At 44.4% G+C, this 15989-nt stretch overlaps 1 protein-coding gene across 1 annotated transcript; it reads right to left on the bottom strand.

Annotated features, from left to right (window-relative positions):
• Positions 1-12199: 12199 nt before the first annotated feature.
• Positions 12200-15276, bottom strand: LOC115560043 (uncharacterized). Its single transcript, XM_030379326.1, is given in 6 exon segments — positions 12200-12487; positions 12489-12511; positions 12513-13327; positions 13433-14059; positions 14062-14325; positions 14328-15276. Coding segments are annotated over 6 exon segments (2856 nt in total). The 3' UTR covers positions 12200-12309.
• Between the last annotated feature and the right edge of the window lie 713 nt (positions 15277-15989).

Genomic DNA, 15989 nt, shown 5'->3' with positions numbered 1-15989 from the left:
GTGGCCCAGATTGTACATTTTGAAAAAGCGTTTCCATTCTTTAACTTTTTTTCATAGATGAGGGTTTATACTAAACGAGGACTATTTTGTATAAAACATTTTTTTAGGGTTATGGGTCGTCCAAAAAATTAGCCGCTCACACTAATATTTTAGAGTCTCACTCCAGCCAAAGTCCCAAAGTTGGCAACCCTGACAATGTATGCTTTCCCTTTGCAATTTCAAAAGGTTTCCCAGATAGGTTTGCTGGTAGGCTATAGAAAATAAACCGAGTGGTAGCCACTTTCACAGTCAGTTAAAACGATGCTTGTTGAAAAGCTTTTGCTGGCAAACATAGGCCTATACTTCAAAATGACGCTACAAAACGAGATAACTGTTACAGTTTATTTAGCATTATCAACTTAATGGTTTTGGAAACAACTGTCTGTGTCTCACTCTGTAGTGATCTTACCCTACATTGTACCGTCTCTTAAAACAACAAGCGCATCGCGCAGGCAGGCAAAGGTGAAAAGTCACGTTGATAGCCTATGACGTCACCCAGCGGCAGCTGCGCACTGAGCGCCGGTAAACGAGGCTACAAAGTACAAACTTTACTTCTCGATTATTACTTTTAGACATTTTTATTCTCGAATAATTTATTCACATGTTAATGTTTAATTGTTCATGTGTAATTTTACAAAGCATTGACAATTTAAATGACCACTCAAAAGGGCACTTTGGTCCTTCAGAGGGAAAAGGGCAGGGGCTCGGGCACCCATAGCCCCCCCCTCTGCACGTGCCTGCAGTATTATCTGGATAAACAGTGGGCACATTTTCACATATGTCTTCTTGGATTCTAATTTAATTGCTTAAACACGAGAACCAGACTACTTATTAAAATCACATATTTTGCACGTACCTCTGTGTTATCTGGGCCAGGAGTCAGTTGATGTGCATGACCCAGCACCCACAGCTGGTTAGGGGTCACCTGGCTCTCTGTTCTAATAGGTTGTCCCAATCACTGCGAAAAGTGTCAAGGTCATCCTGCAGGCGTGGAAGGAACACAAAGTGGCAGCAGAAGAGGTGTGTAGCATTGTCAATGCTGAGGAAGCCCTCTTCAAGGTAGTGGAGAGCATCGTAGTAAATGTTGTTTACAGCTACCCACAGGTCTCTCCACAGCCGCTCAATCCTGTAAAATTATTAAATTGACTAGTATTAATGTCATATTAAAAAAGACCTTCCACTCAACTTCTTGCATCCCCAAATCAACAGAAAACATCATTGATTGACATGTATTTATTTTTTAAATATATTCCTGATGTGACCTTTCTTTATACTGTGTTTATGCATACCATTTAATTATAGTTACACACTGCGTTTGTACCCAAATGTGACATCAGTGGGGTGGCAGCTGTTAATTAGCATTATTTATTCTGTTGAACAAACCTTTGGTTGTGAACACTCTTCCCAGATATAAAGCTGCTCCTCCCAGTGCCACGGACTGTAAACATGAGTCGTGCAACATCCACGTTTTCCACCCCATGATCACCACGTACCCAGATAGACAAAAACATACAGTTCCTGTACTATTGATTACAGTATATTGGTTGGATATTAAAACAGTGCAACAAGAGTGGTTGAGCATCTTAATAAAAAAAACTGTTCAAGTCTAAAATTATTGTTGTGGGATAGTAGTGTTGGGCACTGTTGTACTCAGGTTGAAAAAGTATTCAGAACTATTACAGTAAAAATTTGTATTATGAAATTGATGTAGTTAAAAGTATTGCCGTAAAAGTCGTGGTTTGTTTCCTCTAACAGAGTTTTTATATAAGGTTCTTACCTACTTTTCAATGAAAATTGAAAAACTTTACTGTCATGTTCCATGACTTCATTCAATTTAAAATATGTAGGCACATAAACCGATTACAGGGCACAATAGGAGATGGTGATGAAGAGAAAAGTGGAAGAGTAGAGGAAAAATCATGGTACAACTAAAATTTTACTTAAGTACAGCACTTGAGTAAATGGACGTAGTTACTTTCTTCCACTGGTTGTACTGTACTATAAAAAAATAATTAAAAAAGTAAAATATAAAGTATACATTTACCTGAGAGGAAACCCAAACTTCTCAACAGATTGTTGGAAGAAAGCCAGGGTAGTTGATGCTAGGTTGTTGGAGGCTGCACCAAGATAAATTATTTGCAGCACAAAGGCAATTATATCCTATGAGAGACTCAGCTATTTAATGATTATAAAAATGTGTACACTTTGTCGTGACAACTGTGTTTACCTTACGGGAAAATCCATCAATGCCGCCAAAGATAACAATGTTGTAGCTGAAAGGTAAAAGGCAGAATTTGTCAACTGTACGTATGAAAAAAAAGTATGAAAAAGTGTTAAAACAAAGAACAGAACAGTTGCTTACATTGCTTAAGGTCAAACACATCTTAATTCACTTGCATTTGTTTACAAATAAATACCGAATCAATTTATGGTTTGTGTCGATATGAATCAACGACTGGGGACATGGAACTGAATAGGTCCGTCGAGCAATACATCCTAAATGGACCATTCGGGAGATGACACCAGTGGTGTCAACACGGTGCATGGACGCTCGGACATGGTTATACTGCACCCTCAGTCCTCTGGCTTGCAGAAATCCCTTCACCATTCGGTATCCAGAGTGAGGCTGTCAGGATTTAATCTCGCTCACACACTGGTCCAGCTCTGCATCTGACATGGTGCTGTATAGTGCCTTTACTGAGAGATCATACTCAGCCATGCGCCGGTAAACTGTCCTTCTTGACATCCCCAAGAGTTTGGCAATACAAGGGACCGACAGATTAAGTTTGAGAAGTTGGCGAAGGTAGTCTGGGGATATGACCATTCGCTGGCGCCCAGCTGGCCCTTCCTCAAACTGCAAAACTGAAACATGTTGCTTCCTTTTTTCTTTTTCTAAATTGATTTCACTGTATAGCTGTGTTAGTGCATCTGAAATTGATGGACAAACAGCAATTTCAGAGGATGCAGCATTTAAAAACACAAGTTCTTGTGTGCAAGTGAACTCCAAGAAGTCTAGATCCAGAGGCATGCGACCCAGAATATGTTCCAATCGAGAACGGAGTCTTTCTAACAGGTGATTAAGCAGTATTTCCTAAGAGAAGGAGAAAAGAAATATGTAATGTAAACCAGCAAAGGATAAAAAACTCATGACTTTAAGAACAGTCTATAATTCAATTGATGCATCTACAGCTGAAATCTGCTGCAGTCATATACCTAAATATTAATCAATAACAGCTATGGAAGTAAATCTGCGCCATCGGATTTTGAAAATAAAGACCCATTCAATTCTAAGCACTGAATATTTATGCATTGAAATAACGTATCTCAAAATAAAATGTTTGTATTAATGGATATTTGGAATAATTATTAGCTATTGCATATATAAACCCACACATGCATAATCCCATTCACAAATATAAACAAGTTTTAACAATACTTGCTACACTTTTCTAGTTGAAGTTATTTATTTAGTTTAATTGAGTTTATGTATTTTCTTGAAGTGCAATTTTTTTTACATTACATACATTGCACATACTGTACCCACAGCATAACAGCATAAACAATGTACATGGGGTGAGTAGTGGTGTAAAATAACGTGAATCTGCAGTGGGAGCATTATTTGATAGAGGCAATTGGTCTGTCAACAATACTGTGTAACGTGCGATGGTGTAGGTCAGGGTTAGCATGAAGGAGGCAACATGCGGGAGTCTCCTCACGGTACTTTTAGTATACTATAAGCTTTTGACCATACCACGCCAGGTCTCCACGGCACTATATATATTTAACACACAGGTGGAAAGTCTTAATATGAGTTATTACTAAATAACTCATGTCAAAAAGGGACACTTCGATCGTATATTGCTGTTTATTCTAGAAGAGCGGAAGAGCACGCACTACTTCACTCCACGTTATCTCGTATAACCAAACAAAAAAGGGAGGCGCCCCCTAGTGGCGCTACATATTTTAAACCTGACTGTTACAACTGTACCCCTGAAATCTTCAATAAAGACGTTATAAACCAGCATCAAAGTATGCCCGTTGACTTGCGCTAGCCTAGCTAGCCTAGTCTCCAATGATAAAGATCACCAAGGCTAACTTGGGAATCTGGGGCCTCATTACAGAAAAAATCCTAACTTCTCATCCTAACTTAAGTTAGGGACTCAAAGATAGGAAAAATCCTAACTTCCTATTACAGAAGCAGTCCCTAACCTGTTGGCCGTTCCCTATCGTATCTTTGGCCTCCTATCTTATCTTAACTTAGGTAATTCTAAGTGCTCTGTAAATCAGATTTTCGATCTGCAATCTTCAGTTTCTGCACTCAGAATGTGCATGTGATTGATAGAACGAGTTACTTTTAACATTAACAGAGACTGTTGATAAAGGATCTTTGTTAATAACGGCAAGATAGTTGCACTAGTATAACGTCATGGCGGGTATTGATACAGGGAACAAGAAGAGGAGTTATAAAGTAGTAAAGTAATTCTTCCACCAAGTTAAAAATGTAATGTCTTTGCAGGCGATAAAATGAAATTAAAAAATGGTCAGGAAAATTTAAGAAATCATTGCGCGGCCTCGGTAGCCTTTCAGATATCACGTTTCTGTTGTGTTGATCCTCGTCTTCATTGACAAGCATTTATTGACAGTTATTTTGAATTTAGGACAGGGTGTATGGCCACCTAATTTAGGGATCCTAACTCAAGAAATTCCTAACTTAGGATAGTTCTGTAATGGATAAATTCCTATCTTAAGATAAGATAGGATTTCTTCCTAAGTTAAGTTAGGAAACCTCCTTCTGTAATACCAAAACCCCTAAATGCCTTCCTATCTCAAGATAGGATAGGATTTCAGAGTTAGGAAGTTTCTGTAATGAGGCCCCAGGTCCTATGTCCAAAATTCCGAACTGCACCTATTTTTCAATTCGACGTCCTTCTTATATACAAGTGTCCGTTAGTATTGTCCATTGCTGAATCTTACAGAAACAATCCATACTAATGGCATATATACTGTATATAGAAAAATTTACTCACCGAAGCACCATTACTGCTGCTGTTTCCGTTGGACATGGCTAAATCTGTTATGCCTTCCCGCGTGAGAGTCAGGTATCCAACGAGAATGACGCGCACACTCGTTTGACCGCGATCTAGCATCTAGGATCGATTGCTCTTTCTTGGGTCCCCGGATGTTAACACTGAATTTCGTACATTGAATTTTAATGGTGACTTTGGCGGACTGAATTTTGAGTTTCAAAAAATATTTTTGAAAATATTTGAGTTGAATATTTTAACGTTGAATTTTTTAACATTGAAAAATAAAGGTGAATATGATAAATTGAAAATGTAAAGAGTTAAATTCAGAGGCAAAAAATTCAGATTAAAGGTTATTTCAGGTTATTTCAATGCATAAATATTCAGTGCTTATAATTCAATGTGTTTTTATTTTCAAAACCCGATGGCACAGATTTACTTCCATAGTATGGGAGTTCACTCTTTAATATGGCTGTCTGTACTAAAAGCCTACGGCTCCTTTAAATGCGTCTGCATAATTGAATTGTACGTTATGAGCGACTTGAGTGACCAAAGCGAACAGAAATATTCGCAGCGAATCTTTGTGAGCTTTGGTCGCTCCTGGTGTGGACGTACGGTTACTGTTGCTGAGCGTAGGGGAATTGCCTCTGGATTGCGGGTAGTGCTGGATTGCGGGTAGTGCAATCCAGTATGACTAGGATATAGCGATAGCCAGACAATGACCATGCCAATCCTGCTAAAGGAGGTTTCAATGATGGGAAGGGGTATTAGTGGATTTTAGTACGCTACCTTAGGAGAGTTGATTTGACACTCGCCACAGTGTCGACAGTATTCCTCCACGCATCTCTTGACCCCCGGCCATTAGAAGCGGCTAAGAACATGGTCATAGATTCTTGTCTTGGGGTTTCACATTTCCTCGTCCCACAGTGTACCCAAGGTAGTTTGCCTCCTCCAGGGACAGGGAACGCTTGCCATTTTAAATGCCCGTTTGCACCCTTTGCACAAAGAGTTTCAGCTACTCCCTTCTGGAAAAAGGTTTTTAGTCCCAAGGTTTAAAACCAAGCGTTTTAAAAACAGCTTTGTTCCGGCTGCAATCATGCTGAAGAACAAGCTGTAGAAACTGCTAAATTTGCACAACATTAATTTTGTATGTGTTATTTATTTGTTGATTTTTTAGATAAATTTATCAGGGTTTTATTATATTTTAATTATGGTGGTCAGTTTTAAGTGTCCAAATTTGGATTAGCACACAAGCACTTTAATTGTTTTACCCACTGTATGTAACTGTCCCATTTGTGTTTGTGTGTATGTGTTGTCCTAACAGTGTGACGGAAGCTCATTTTTAAACTGCTACACAAGTTTACCTACGGGTACGAATAAAGTAACCTGAACCTTAACCTGAACCTGAGGTCTTCTCTCTCCCTAAATGCGCCCCTAGTAAGTGGGAGTGTGCTAGGTACACTTTTGAGACATGATCCCTGGGGACAAGCAACTGTTCACAGATTTCAGAGTATTTTTGGGTTACTCGGTACAGCATCTTATTCTTTACCATGAAATGGGGAAAAGACACTTGACTCACCCCATCCTGGTTTTGTCCCTCGATCACTTGGACATTACTCCAGGATTGGATCAGGTTGGGATCCTGCAGCTGGGCTGAGCCGAATCATTCAGGCCTAAGAGTTTCGTCCACCTCGACTTGGGGAAACTCTGAGAATACCTCATCTGACTATACCTCTTCCAGGGGCTCCTGCTCCTCAGCTGAACGTCCAGGATCCGTTGCTGTACTTTACCTATGAACGGACCTATCCAAATCGTCATGGCTGGTTTCAGCAGGGCTACCATCAGGTGAGACGGCGGCGCAAGCCTGGTGGGTGTCGGAGGCCATCGCCTCGAGCGGGAGTCTTCGGATTCGCCATTTTGGGTTCCTCAATTTCTCCGGCCAATAACGGGAGAAGAGGGGGCTGTCCTGGCCGAAAAGCACCGGCACCAGCAGTTGCTCTACAACCCCGACCCACAGAGTGAACTTTCCTCGGGGAGTGATAACCTGGACCTCCATGGTGGGATACTTCCGGGTGTCCCCATGGATGCAGGAGACGGAGATCTCATCTTCCCAGGTGGCACTAGCAAATTGCGGTCTGACGAGAGAGACCATGCTTCCGGAGTCTAGGAGTGCTTCTGTGTCTCTCCAACCTATCTTCACCGCACACTTTGGAGCTGGTGCCCCCTGATGGGCCCAACAGGTAGTTAGGGAATGGCTGAAGAAGCCCTTACCACCCGTAAACACAGCCGTAGGCATCGTTTCATCCCGGTCCGGCCACTCTCTGGCTAGGTGTCCCTCCTGGCCACAGGAAAAGCAACGCGGGCGAGGAGGAGGCATTGGTACTCGCCTCGTCGTCCGTCCGGTCCAGCCAGTCGGTGTCTTGGCTGTTGGCGTACTCACAGCTCTGCCACTGGTCACTCTCTCTCTGCTGGCTTTAGAGTCATTATGCTTGACACTTTCTGACCGCATCATGCTACCCATCACCCTGTGGTTCTCCAGTAAGGCTATTAATGTGTCTACACTTGGAGCCCCCTGCTGGGCGACATACCTCTTGGTGTCGTTTGGCAGTTCCTGGAGGCACCGGTCAATCACAACTCGAGACTGGCCTAACGTGTCTCTGGCCTCCACACACTTCTCCAGCCAACAGTCTGTTTTCAGCTTGTTCTAGTGGATTTAAAAGACCTCCCGATTGCCGGACTAACTCAGCACACCTGTGAGTGATAAGCTGAGACACCTGAGTAGGGCGGCATCTCTATGACACAGCTTTTAGGGTAGTACCTCCCATCCAACACCACACCCCTTGGCTGCCTTTGCCTGCCTTTGTGGCCACCATTTGGCCATGTGGGGCTCTGCCCACTGGCTTGGCCATCCCAGCGTGTGTATGTATTTGTGGGCGTGTGTTGGTTTCGGTGTGTGTATGTGTGTTTCGGGGGGAGGTTATGTGTCTGTTCCTGTGTGCATGTGCCGTTTGTCTATGCAAATGTGTCGGGATATTTGTTGGACAGAGTGAGAGAGAGAGAGAATGTGTGTGTGTGTGAGTGTGTTGGTGCGTGTGTGTGAAAGAGATAGAGAGTGTGTGTGTGCATGCGTTTGTGTGAATATGCCTGTGTGTTTATTTTTTTGTTTGCGGGTTTGTCAAGGTATGCAGCTTAAGCCAGGTCAAAGCTATCGCCGGTTGACCATTGAATGAAAGTCGATGTGTTATCGGCAACACCAAGATGCTTATGTAACTCTTTTTGATCAATCCAATATGGTGTGATCTAATATAATGATAAACTGTAACAATAGAGACAACAAATATCTATCATGGATACACACAAGCAACCAACAATTTGTAGGACCATTCCTGTACCATTGTTTGAGTTCATTTCTATACCTATTTTTCCATAAACTTTGAACTTTGTAGAAGGAACAATGAATTGATTAATTATCAATGTAATAACATCAGTGCACTCCGGGGGGTGAGGAGCAGTGTGGGGACAGGGGACCCCAGAGGGTCGGCTGTGAACACGCTGATGGCGTATCTGAGGTCTTGTCATCTTGGCAAGGCTTCGGAACCTCAGGGCTCCATTGAGATTTATGGTTTTGGAGAATGTTGGTGTAGTGTCTCTCTGTGTTCACATTTCTAGTCTAGGAACAGGCCAGTGCCTCTCACACTAGCCGCGTTTACATGGACAGATCTGATCAGCATAGATTTCTATGCGGAATAGAAAATGAAAATATATACGCCAACCTGGTCTCACAGGAATCCCTGAAATGACCACGGACGCTTAACTCAAAATCCGTGGGATCATCACGGAAACACGCCGATTTCCGTGATATGGGCACGGAATTTGGTGCAATGCAAGTAAATGACACTGATATTCCATGGCACACACACGGATTCCCGTTTCAATGAGCGAGTTGACCTGGTCTCACAGGGATCTGTGAAATGACAATAAATATATTAATACAACGGGTGGCTTAAATCCAGCGATCTGATTGGTTCATAACTGTTGTATAATGAGCGTATACATAACTGCTATGACGCCCAATCATTTTGTGAAAGTTTGCACATCACTCCGCGCCTGGAAGTAGAAACGGTTACAAAGTATAAAAGTAGTTGTATAAAAGCAATAGCACATTTCACTGAAGCCTAAAAATATGTTGAATGATGAGAGGGTGTAAATACTCCGGGAGTGAGCAAGGCGATGGAGAGACTAACGAAAGCTTAGGCACACGGTGAGTGAACTGCTCCATAGGATAAATTGCCGGCGAACCGCTCTAGCCGAGCCTTCTCTCGGATGGACGCTAAAGTGTGTTGCATAGCGACCGTCATGCATTTTGAAGGAAGCCAGGAGGGACTACTTTTTTGTATTCTTTAAAAAAACAGCTATTTTGACTTTCTTGTTTTTTTCTAAATGTAGTTAGTCTATGACTTTCGTTTTGCCATAATAGTAACCGTTGAGCAATAGATCACTTCAGTCAGTGGTATGTGCTCATTATACCACCGTGAAGGGGGTCGCCAGCCCTCTGCTGCGCGTCGGGCCGAACAACGCCCCTTAACAGTGGTATAATGAGCAAATACCACAGCCTGTCGTGATCTATTGCTTAAATATATCAGCTATATCATGCGATTTCGTGCTCATGCGCGCAACCGTTAATCTATTGAATCATGTCCCAGAGCACGGTTGCACCTTTTTCGATCTTCCACAGAACGGAATGTCAAACCATTCATTTTGAGAGAGAGAGAGAGAGAGAGAGAGAGAGAGAGAGAGAGAGAGAGAGAGAGAGAGAGAGAGAGAGAGAGAGAGAATTGTTACGTAGCCTATATTATCTGAATGGGAAATGCAATATCTTAAGACAGATACACCATTAAACGTGTTTCTAATGACATTTCTAGAGAGAAATATACATTTTCCTTGCATATTCTTCAGGAAGTGAATGTGTATGATCTTTATTAATCTTTATCTGAATGGGAAATGCAATATTTTAGGACCGATTCACCATTAAACGTGTTTCTAATGACATTTCTAGCGAGAAATACTTTTTCCTTGAATAATCTTCAGTCAGTGATTGTGTCTGATCTTTAGTTTTATAGTTATTAGGACGATTTTGTCATGTTTCAACAACGTCAGGTTACTAGGGACGCTGCTTTAGCTAAACTAGCAGCTCAGGTGTTTTCTGCGGTTGTGTTATTGAACCGATACTTTATGTAACTTTTAATTATATCATCTTGTTAGAAACACGTATATCTGAGACCCAACCCAGTCGCCAAAAGCACACGTTGACAGTGTATGTTTTCGTGAACACTGGATTACGTCGCATTTCAACATAAAATAGCGCGTTATAAACACAGTAGGCCTATGTATTGTATAATCTTTATGAAAACTCAGTAATATCAGAAATAAAAAAAGTCAGAAATATTAAACACCAGAGGATGGGCGGGGTTGGGCCGTGGACACACACACACACACACACACACACACACACACACACACACACACACACACACACTCACACACGCACACACACGAACACAATGCATTTCACTGCTAAAACAACAAAAAAAATTGAAGAAAAAGTTCCCTTAAATATTATTAATTTCCAAACATTGGCCAAAATGGAATAACTGTTTTTTGGGCTGCTTCTAGGACATTTTGGGTGGATTTTGAACGGTATGTGGGCAGGACGTTTTTTGCAGGACCTGGCAACCCTGCGCTGTTGCCCGAGGTGCTGAAATGCTCCGAAACTGATCTGGATCCATGGCCAAAAGACTTGTATGCCCCCCCCCCCCCTTTCAATAAATACTATGGAATAAATTCATGCATTGTAATTCAACTTGAACATGCGTTTTTACAGTATAGAGTGGTGGAGGGATGACGTATGTTGGCCAAGCTGGAAGTGAGCGTCGCCCTGGGTTCCCTTGACAACAAGCCAACAGGTTTTTCCATTTGATTTTGCATTATTGCAGAAAATGTTGCATTTTTGAAGCACCTCTTCAAAAACTGAAAATAAATAAAAATAACCGTGCTCCAAAGAACGAAATGTAAACCAATTCAGTGCATTCTGAATGGGAGTGTTTCTACGATTTTTCCATGCTACACAGAACGAAATGTAAACCCACGCAAATAAAGGCTCCATGGTCATAATAATTTAAATATAATTAATCTCCTGATTGTGTAGGGCAGGGCTATTCAACCTCCTTAACAAGTGGGCCAAAAAGGAAAACCACTGGTGGTTCATGGGCCACACATACAAAACTTATAATGTAAATTAATCGCTACAAGTAAATCATACTTAAAGTAGTGTTAACTTAATATATATAGTACTGCTAAATGGAATAAACTTGTAAGACGCATTCCTTTCTTTTTCACTTCTAATTGCATCATTATAACAATTTTTGACCTTACATATTTTGGACACGCAACCTCTTGTGGGCCAGAAAATAAATAAGAAGGGCCGTATTAGGCCCGCGGGCTGCTAGTTGAATAGGCCTGGTGTAGGGTATGTATTGTATTTTTTACCAATGGGGCTGCGTCCACGTCACTTGACTCTCATGGTTGCTATGGTGGTTGCTATCGACCGCCCCCTCTAATCCTTACATGGCTCTAAGAACCACGCGGCAAAGGAGCTGCCCTCAATTGTGTTGTTTTTGTCGTAAACTAGGGTCCGATGGTTAAAAAATAGAGAGATATTCCAAGGTATCCTTAAAAGGCACGTTGGATGTTTTTTATTTTCTGCAGTTTAGACTTCTTCTATAACCTATTTCTGAAAGCAAAACACCAAGCTCATTGATTTAACGAGGGAGGGTTATTTTAAACAATTAATTAAATATGTGTGAGAGGTCAGTCCTCCTTCTGAGTTTGCTTCCTATTTATGTCTAGTGTACACCCCTACTGTCCATGCTATATTAAGGCATTGCATCAGTACTTAAGTTGGAGTAGTAGCCTGTTTGTGCCTGATCAGTTGTTGCATATGTAACTTGAGTTGTATTGCAAAATGATAGTTTGTAAAATATCAGGCTTGATCTGAATGCTGACTGAAATTGTAAAGTAAAAGGCATCCTTGTTGAAACCTTGGTTGTTAGTTTAACATACATCTATTGATCCACTTAGACACATCATCAGTGATGGAACCTGGGGTCATTGGGTGTTTCGGGTCTCGCAACATCATACACCCTCAACCAGGCGACCCAGCCGGGATTGATCAAGTCCCAACTAGTGTCTAAGTAGCATGTACCCACGGATCGCCCCTCTTGATCCACAGCCATCTAGAGGCCTTCTCAGCTGCCTCTGTGGTGGTCTTGATGGCCTTTCTCTGACGTGCACCTGTGACTCCAAGCATGCTGTATGCTTTGCAGAGAGATTGCGCTGCACAGCCTCTACAGCCCACCTCTATTGGCACACCGGGCACGCCACCCCCCGTCTGCGGCACTCCTCCACTAAGTTGGCATACTTGGCACGCTTCCTCTCATTGGCCTCTTCCATGCGCTCCTCCCAGGGAACTGTCAGCTCAAGTAGGACCACCTGTTTGGTTGAATCTGAGAACAGAACTATGTCTGGTCTCAGGGTGGTTTCCACGATCTGCTCTGGGAATCTGAGCTGCTTCCCCAGGTCGGCCTTCATCTGCCAGTCCGGTGCGGTTCCAAGGAGTCCCGCTGTCCCCCTTGGCTTGGGCTTAGGCTCCTCCCCTGCTCGAATGAAAGCAATCGCCTGCCTTGCTGGTCGGAGAGGCTTGTTCTGGGTGATGCTGGTGAAGATGGTTTCTGCTATCGCCTTCAGCACCTGGTCGTTGCGCCAAGCGTAGCGTCCTTCTCCCAGGGCTTTGGAGCAACAGCTGAGGATGTGCTCTAGCGTTCCCCTTCTGAGGCACAAAGGACATGATGGTGCGTCAACCTTGCCCCAGCAGAAGAGGTTGGATGGGCTGGGTAAGACGTCATAGACAGACGCAATCAGGAACTTGATCCGGTAAGGCTCAGCTTGCCAAAGCTCAGACCAGGAGATCTTGCGGTCCACTGCCTGTTCCCATCTCGTCCATGCGCCTTGCTGTCGCATCCCCACCATCTGGCTAGTACGCAGTTCCTCCACGCCAGTTCTCACTTCCTTTTGGCCCAATCGGCGTCTGTCTTTGCCCAGGGCTTTGTCGTAGCGTGTGGTTGCAACGCTACCAAGCCCTGCTCGTCCAGATGCCACTGGGCCGACCAGCACGCTGTGACGCAAGCGTGACTCCGCCTGCTCGACTGCTATTTACATTTACAATCAAACACAATTTTTACAAAAATTTAAGATCCAATTTTCTCAGATTATTTGTTTCTTTTGTAGATTATCTTGGCAGTCCTGGAAGTGACTTCCTTCCAGGAAGTCACTTCCTTCCAGTCCTGACTTCAATGCCAGAGAGACCTTTGGATCCCTGGATTCCCTGTACTGCAGCACCTCTCTTGCACGAGTTACCATGAACTCCTCATTCAGGCTGCTAATGGGGAGCTTCAGTTTGTTGTTGTGCCTGTATAGAGCGATGCTACTCAGGCTTCGTGGCATGCCCAGCCATCTACGGAGGTAACGGCTGATCCTCCTCTCGAAGCCCTGTACTGTTGTTATTGGGAACTCGTACACAAGCAGGGGCCACAGAATCCTGGGGAGAACACCGTGCTGGTAAATCCAGGCCTTGAATTTACCAGGCAGACCCGACTTGTCCACTGCTGTCAGCCACGCCTCCAGCTCCCGATTTGTGGCCTTGATGGATGCAGCGTCCTTCAGGGTGCAATCAAAGGTCTTTCCGAGGCTCTTGATGGGTTTCTCGGTGACTGATGGAATCTGGGTGCCGTCCAGAGAGAAGCGGAACTTGTCAGACACTTTCCCCCTCTTGAGCACCAGGGACCTAGATTTTGCAGGGTTGAAACACATCCGAGCCCAGGTGATGATCTTCTCCAAGCCCTGAAGGATCCATCGGCACCCCGGCACTGACGTCGTCGTTACGTCAGGTCGTCCATAAAGGCTCTGATGGGGGGCTGGCGGACTCCAGACTTGGTGAGCGGACCTCTGCACTCGACTGCTGCTGACTTGACCAGCATGTTCATGGCCAAGGCAAAGAGAATCACTGAAATAGTGCATCCAGTGATGATCCCTTTCTCCAGCCGATGCCACTCAGATATGACTGTCCCAGAGGTGACTCGCTTGAAACTCTTGTAATAGTCCAAGATAAGGTCCCTAATTTTACCTGGGACATGGTGCCGGTGCAGTGCTTATGAGGAATGGATCCATAAGCGTTGGTGAGATCGAGCCACAGCACAGCTAAGTCTCCTTTCCCTTCTCTTGCCTCTCTGATCAACTGCATGACCACACCTGTATGTTCGAGGCATGCTGGCACCTTTGGGATTCCGCCCTTCTGTACAGAGGTGTCGATGTACTCGTTCTTCAGGAGGAACTCCGTCAACCGACGGGATAGGATGGCGAAGAATATCTTCCCCTCAACGCTGAGCAGCGAGATCGTTCTGAACTGCTCGATGTTCTTAGCATTCTCCTCCTTGGGAATCCAGACACCTTCTGCAAATCTCCATTGTTGGGCTACCTTTCCCCTCCTCCAGATAACCCTCAGGATCTTCCACAGCCGGTGAAGGAGTCTGGGACACCTCTTGTATAGTTTGTAGGGCACTCCGCTTGGTCCAGGGCCTGAACTGGCTCTGGCTGCCTTGACAACTTCCTGAATCTCCTTCCAACTGGGCTCCTTGCTGTTGAAGTCTGTGGTGGGTCCTGGGGGGTCTATCAAAGATCTGTAGGGGCCTAGGTCTTCCTCCCAAGCAGAATCACTGTATGTGTTGCAGAGATGGTTGTCGATCTCCTCTTTGGGACAAACGAGGTTTCCACTTCGTTTTTGCCCAAGCAACTGCTTGGTGACTCCAAAGGGGTTTGCGATGAAGGCAGACCGCCTCTTGGCCCTCTCTTTCCCCCGCCGTCTGTGCCATTCTGCCCTTCGAAAAGTGGTGAGCTTCTTCCTGAGGATGCCACGAAGTTCTGATAGTGCATCCCTTTCCTCTTCTCGCGCTACCTTGTACTGCCGCTTCAGGACCCGCAGCTCCTGCCTTAACCGGCTGATCTTCTCTGCCCTACGGTTGTTCATGTAGGGGGTCTTGGTACCCAACTTCTCCACTGTACCAAATCTCTCGACAGCAAGGCTGATGGTGATGGTTGCCATGGTTTTGAGCTTCCCATTTGTGTCGCCCTTGGCTGCTGATTCTAGGATCGTATCCACATCATCATCGAACTGGAGCCACTGACTCTCCTTACTGGCCGGAGGCCACTTGACCCGACGATGTTCGGTTACTCTGCCTGGGTCTGGGGCTACTGGTACGTGGAGGTTCCGAGCACTGTGGGGTGACTCCGGGCCTGGCTCCTCCTGCGTCTCATCAGGGGTGATCCCTGTGCGCTGTATCAGTTGCTCCTTCAACAAGCATTTCATCTTGCCCTGGTGGATCTTCAGGCCACGTGGGTTTTTGCATACTTTGCCGCAGACACATTCTGCAGTCGTTGTCGATAATCCGTCTGCGTTTGTCGTTAACTGTAGGTCCTTCCTATTGGGGTGCTCATTCTCCCCCCCTCTCGGGCACCCCTGGGGGTATATTACATTAAGGCTTTCCGTAGCTGATTTGGGTACTTCCTCACGGAAGTTGCAGGTTGGGTTGCTGGCCCTTCCTACCCCGGTTGCCGTCTCTCCGAGCTGTCCACTGTCTCTCCAGTTGTCGCCACACTATTCATGGTTGTCATCCAGTCTGTTCCTGAACGTCACTGGCCAGGCCAGGGTAAAATAGTTTAACATACATCTATTGATGCACTTAGACACATCATCAGTGATGGAACCTGGGGTCATTGGGTGTTTCAGGTCTCGCAACATCGACTTCTGCTGACTTG

Source organism: Gadus morhua, chromosome 15 (assembly GCF_902167405.1).
Source record: "Gadus morhua chromosome 15, gadMor3.0, whole genome shotgun sequence".
NCBI classification, from domain to species: Eukaryota; Metazoa; Chordata; class Actinopteri; order Gadiformes; family Gadidae; genus Gadus; species Gadus morhua.
This window is presented reverse-complemented; position numbering and strand designations above follow the sequence as displayed.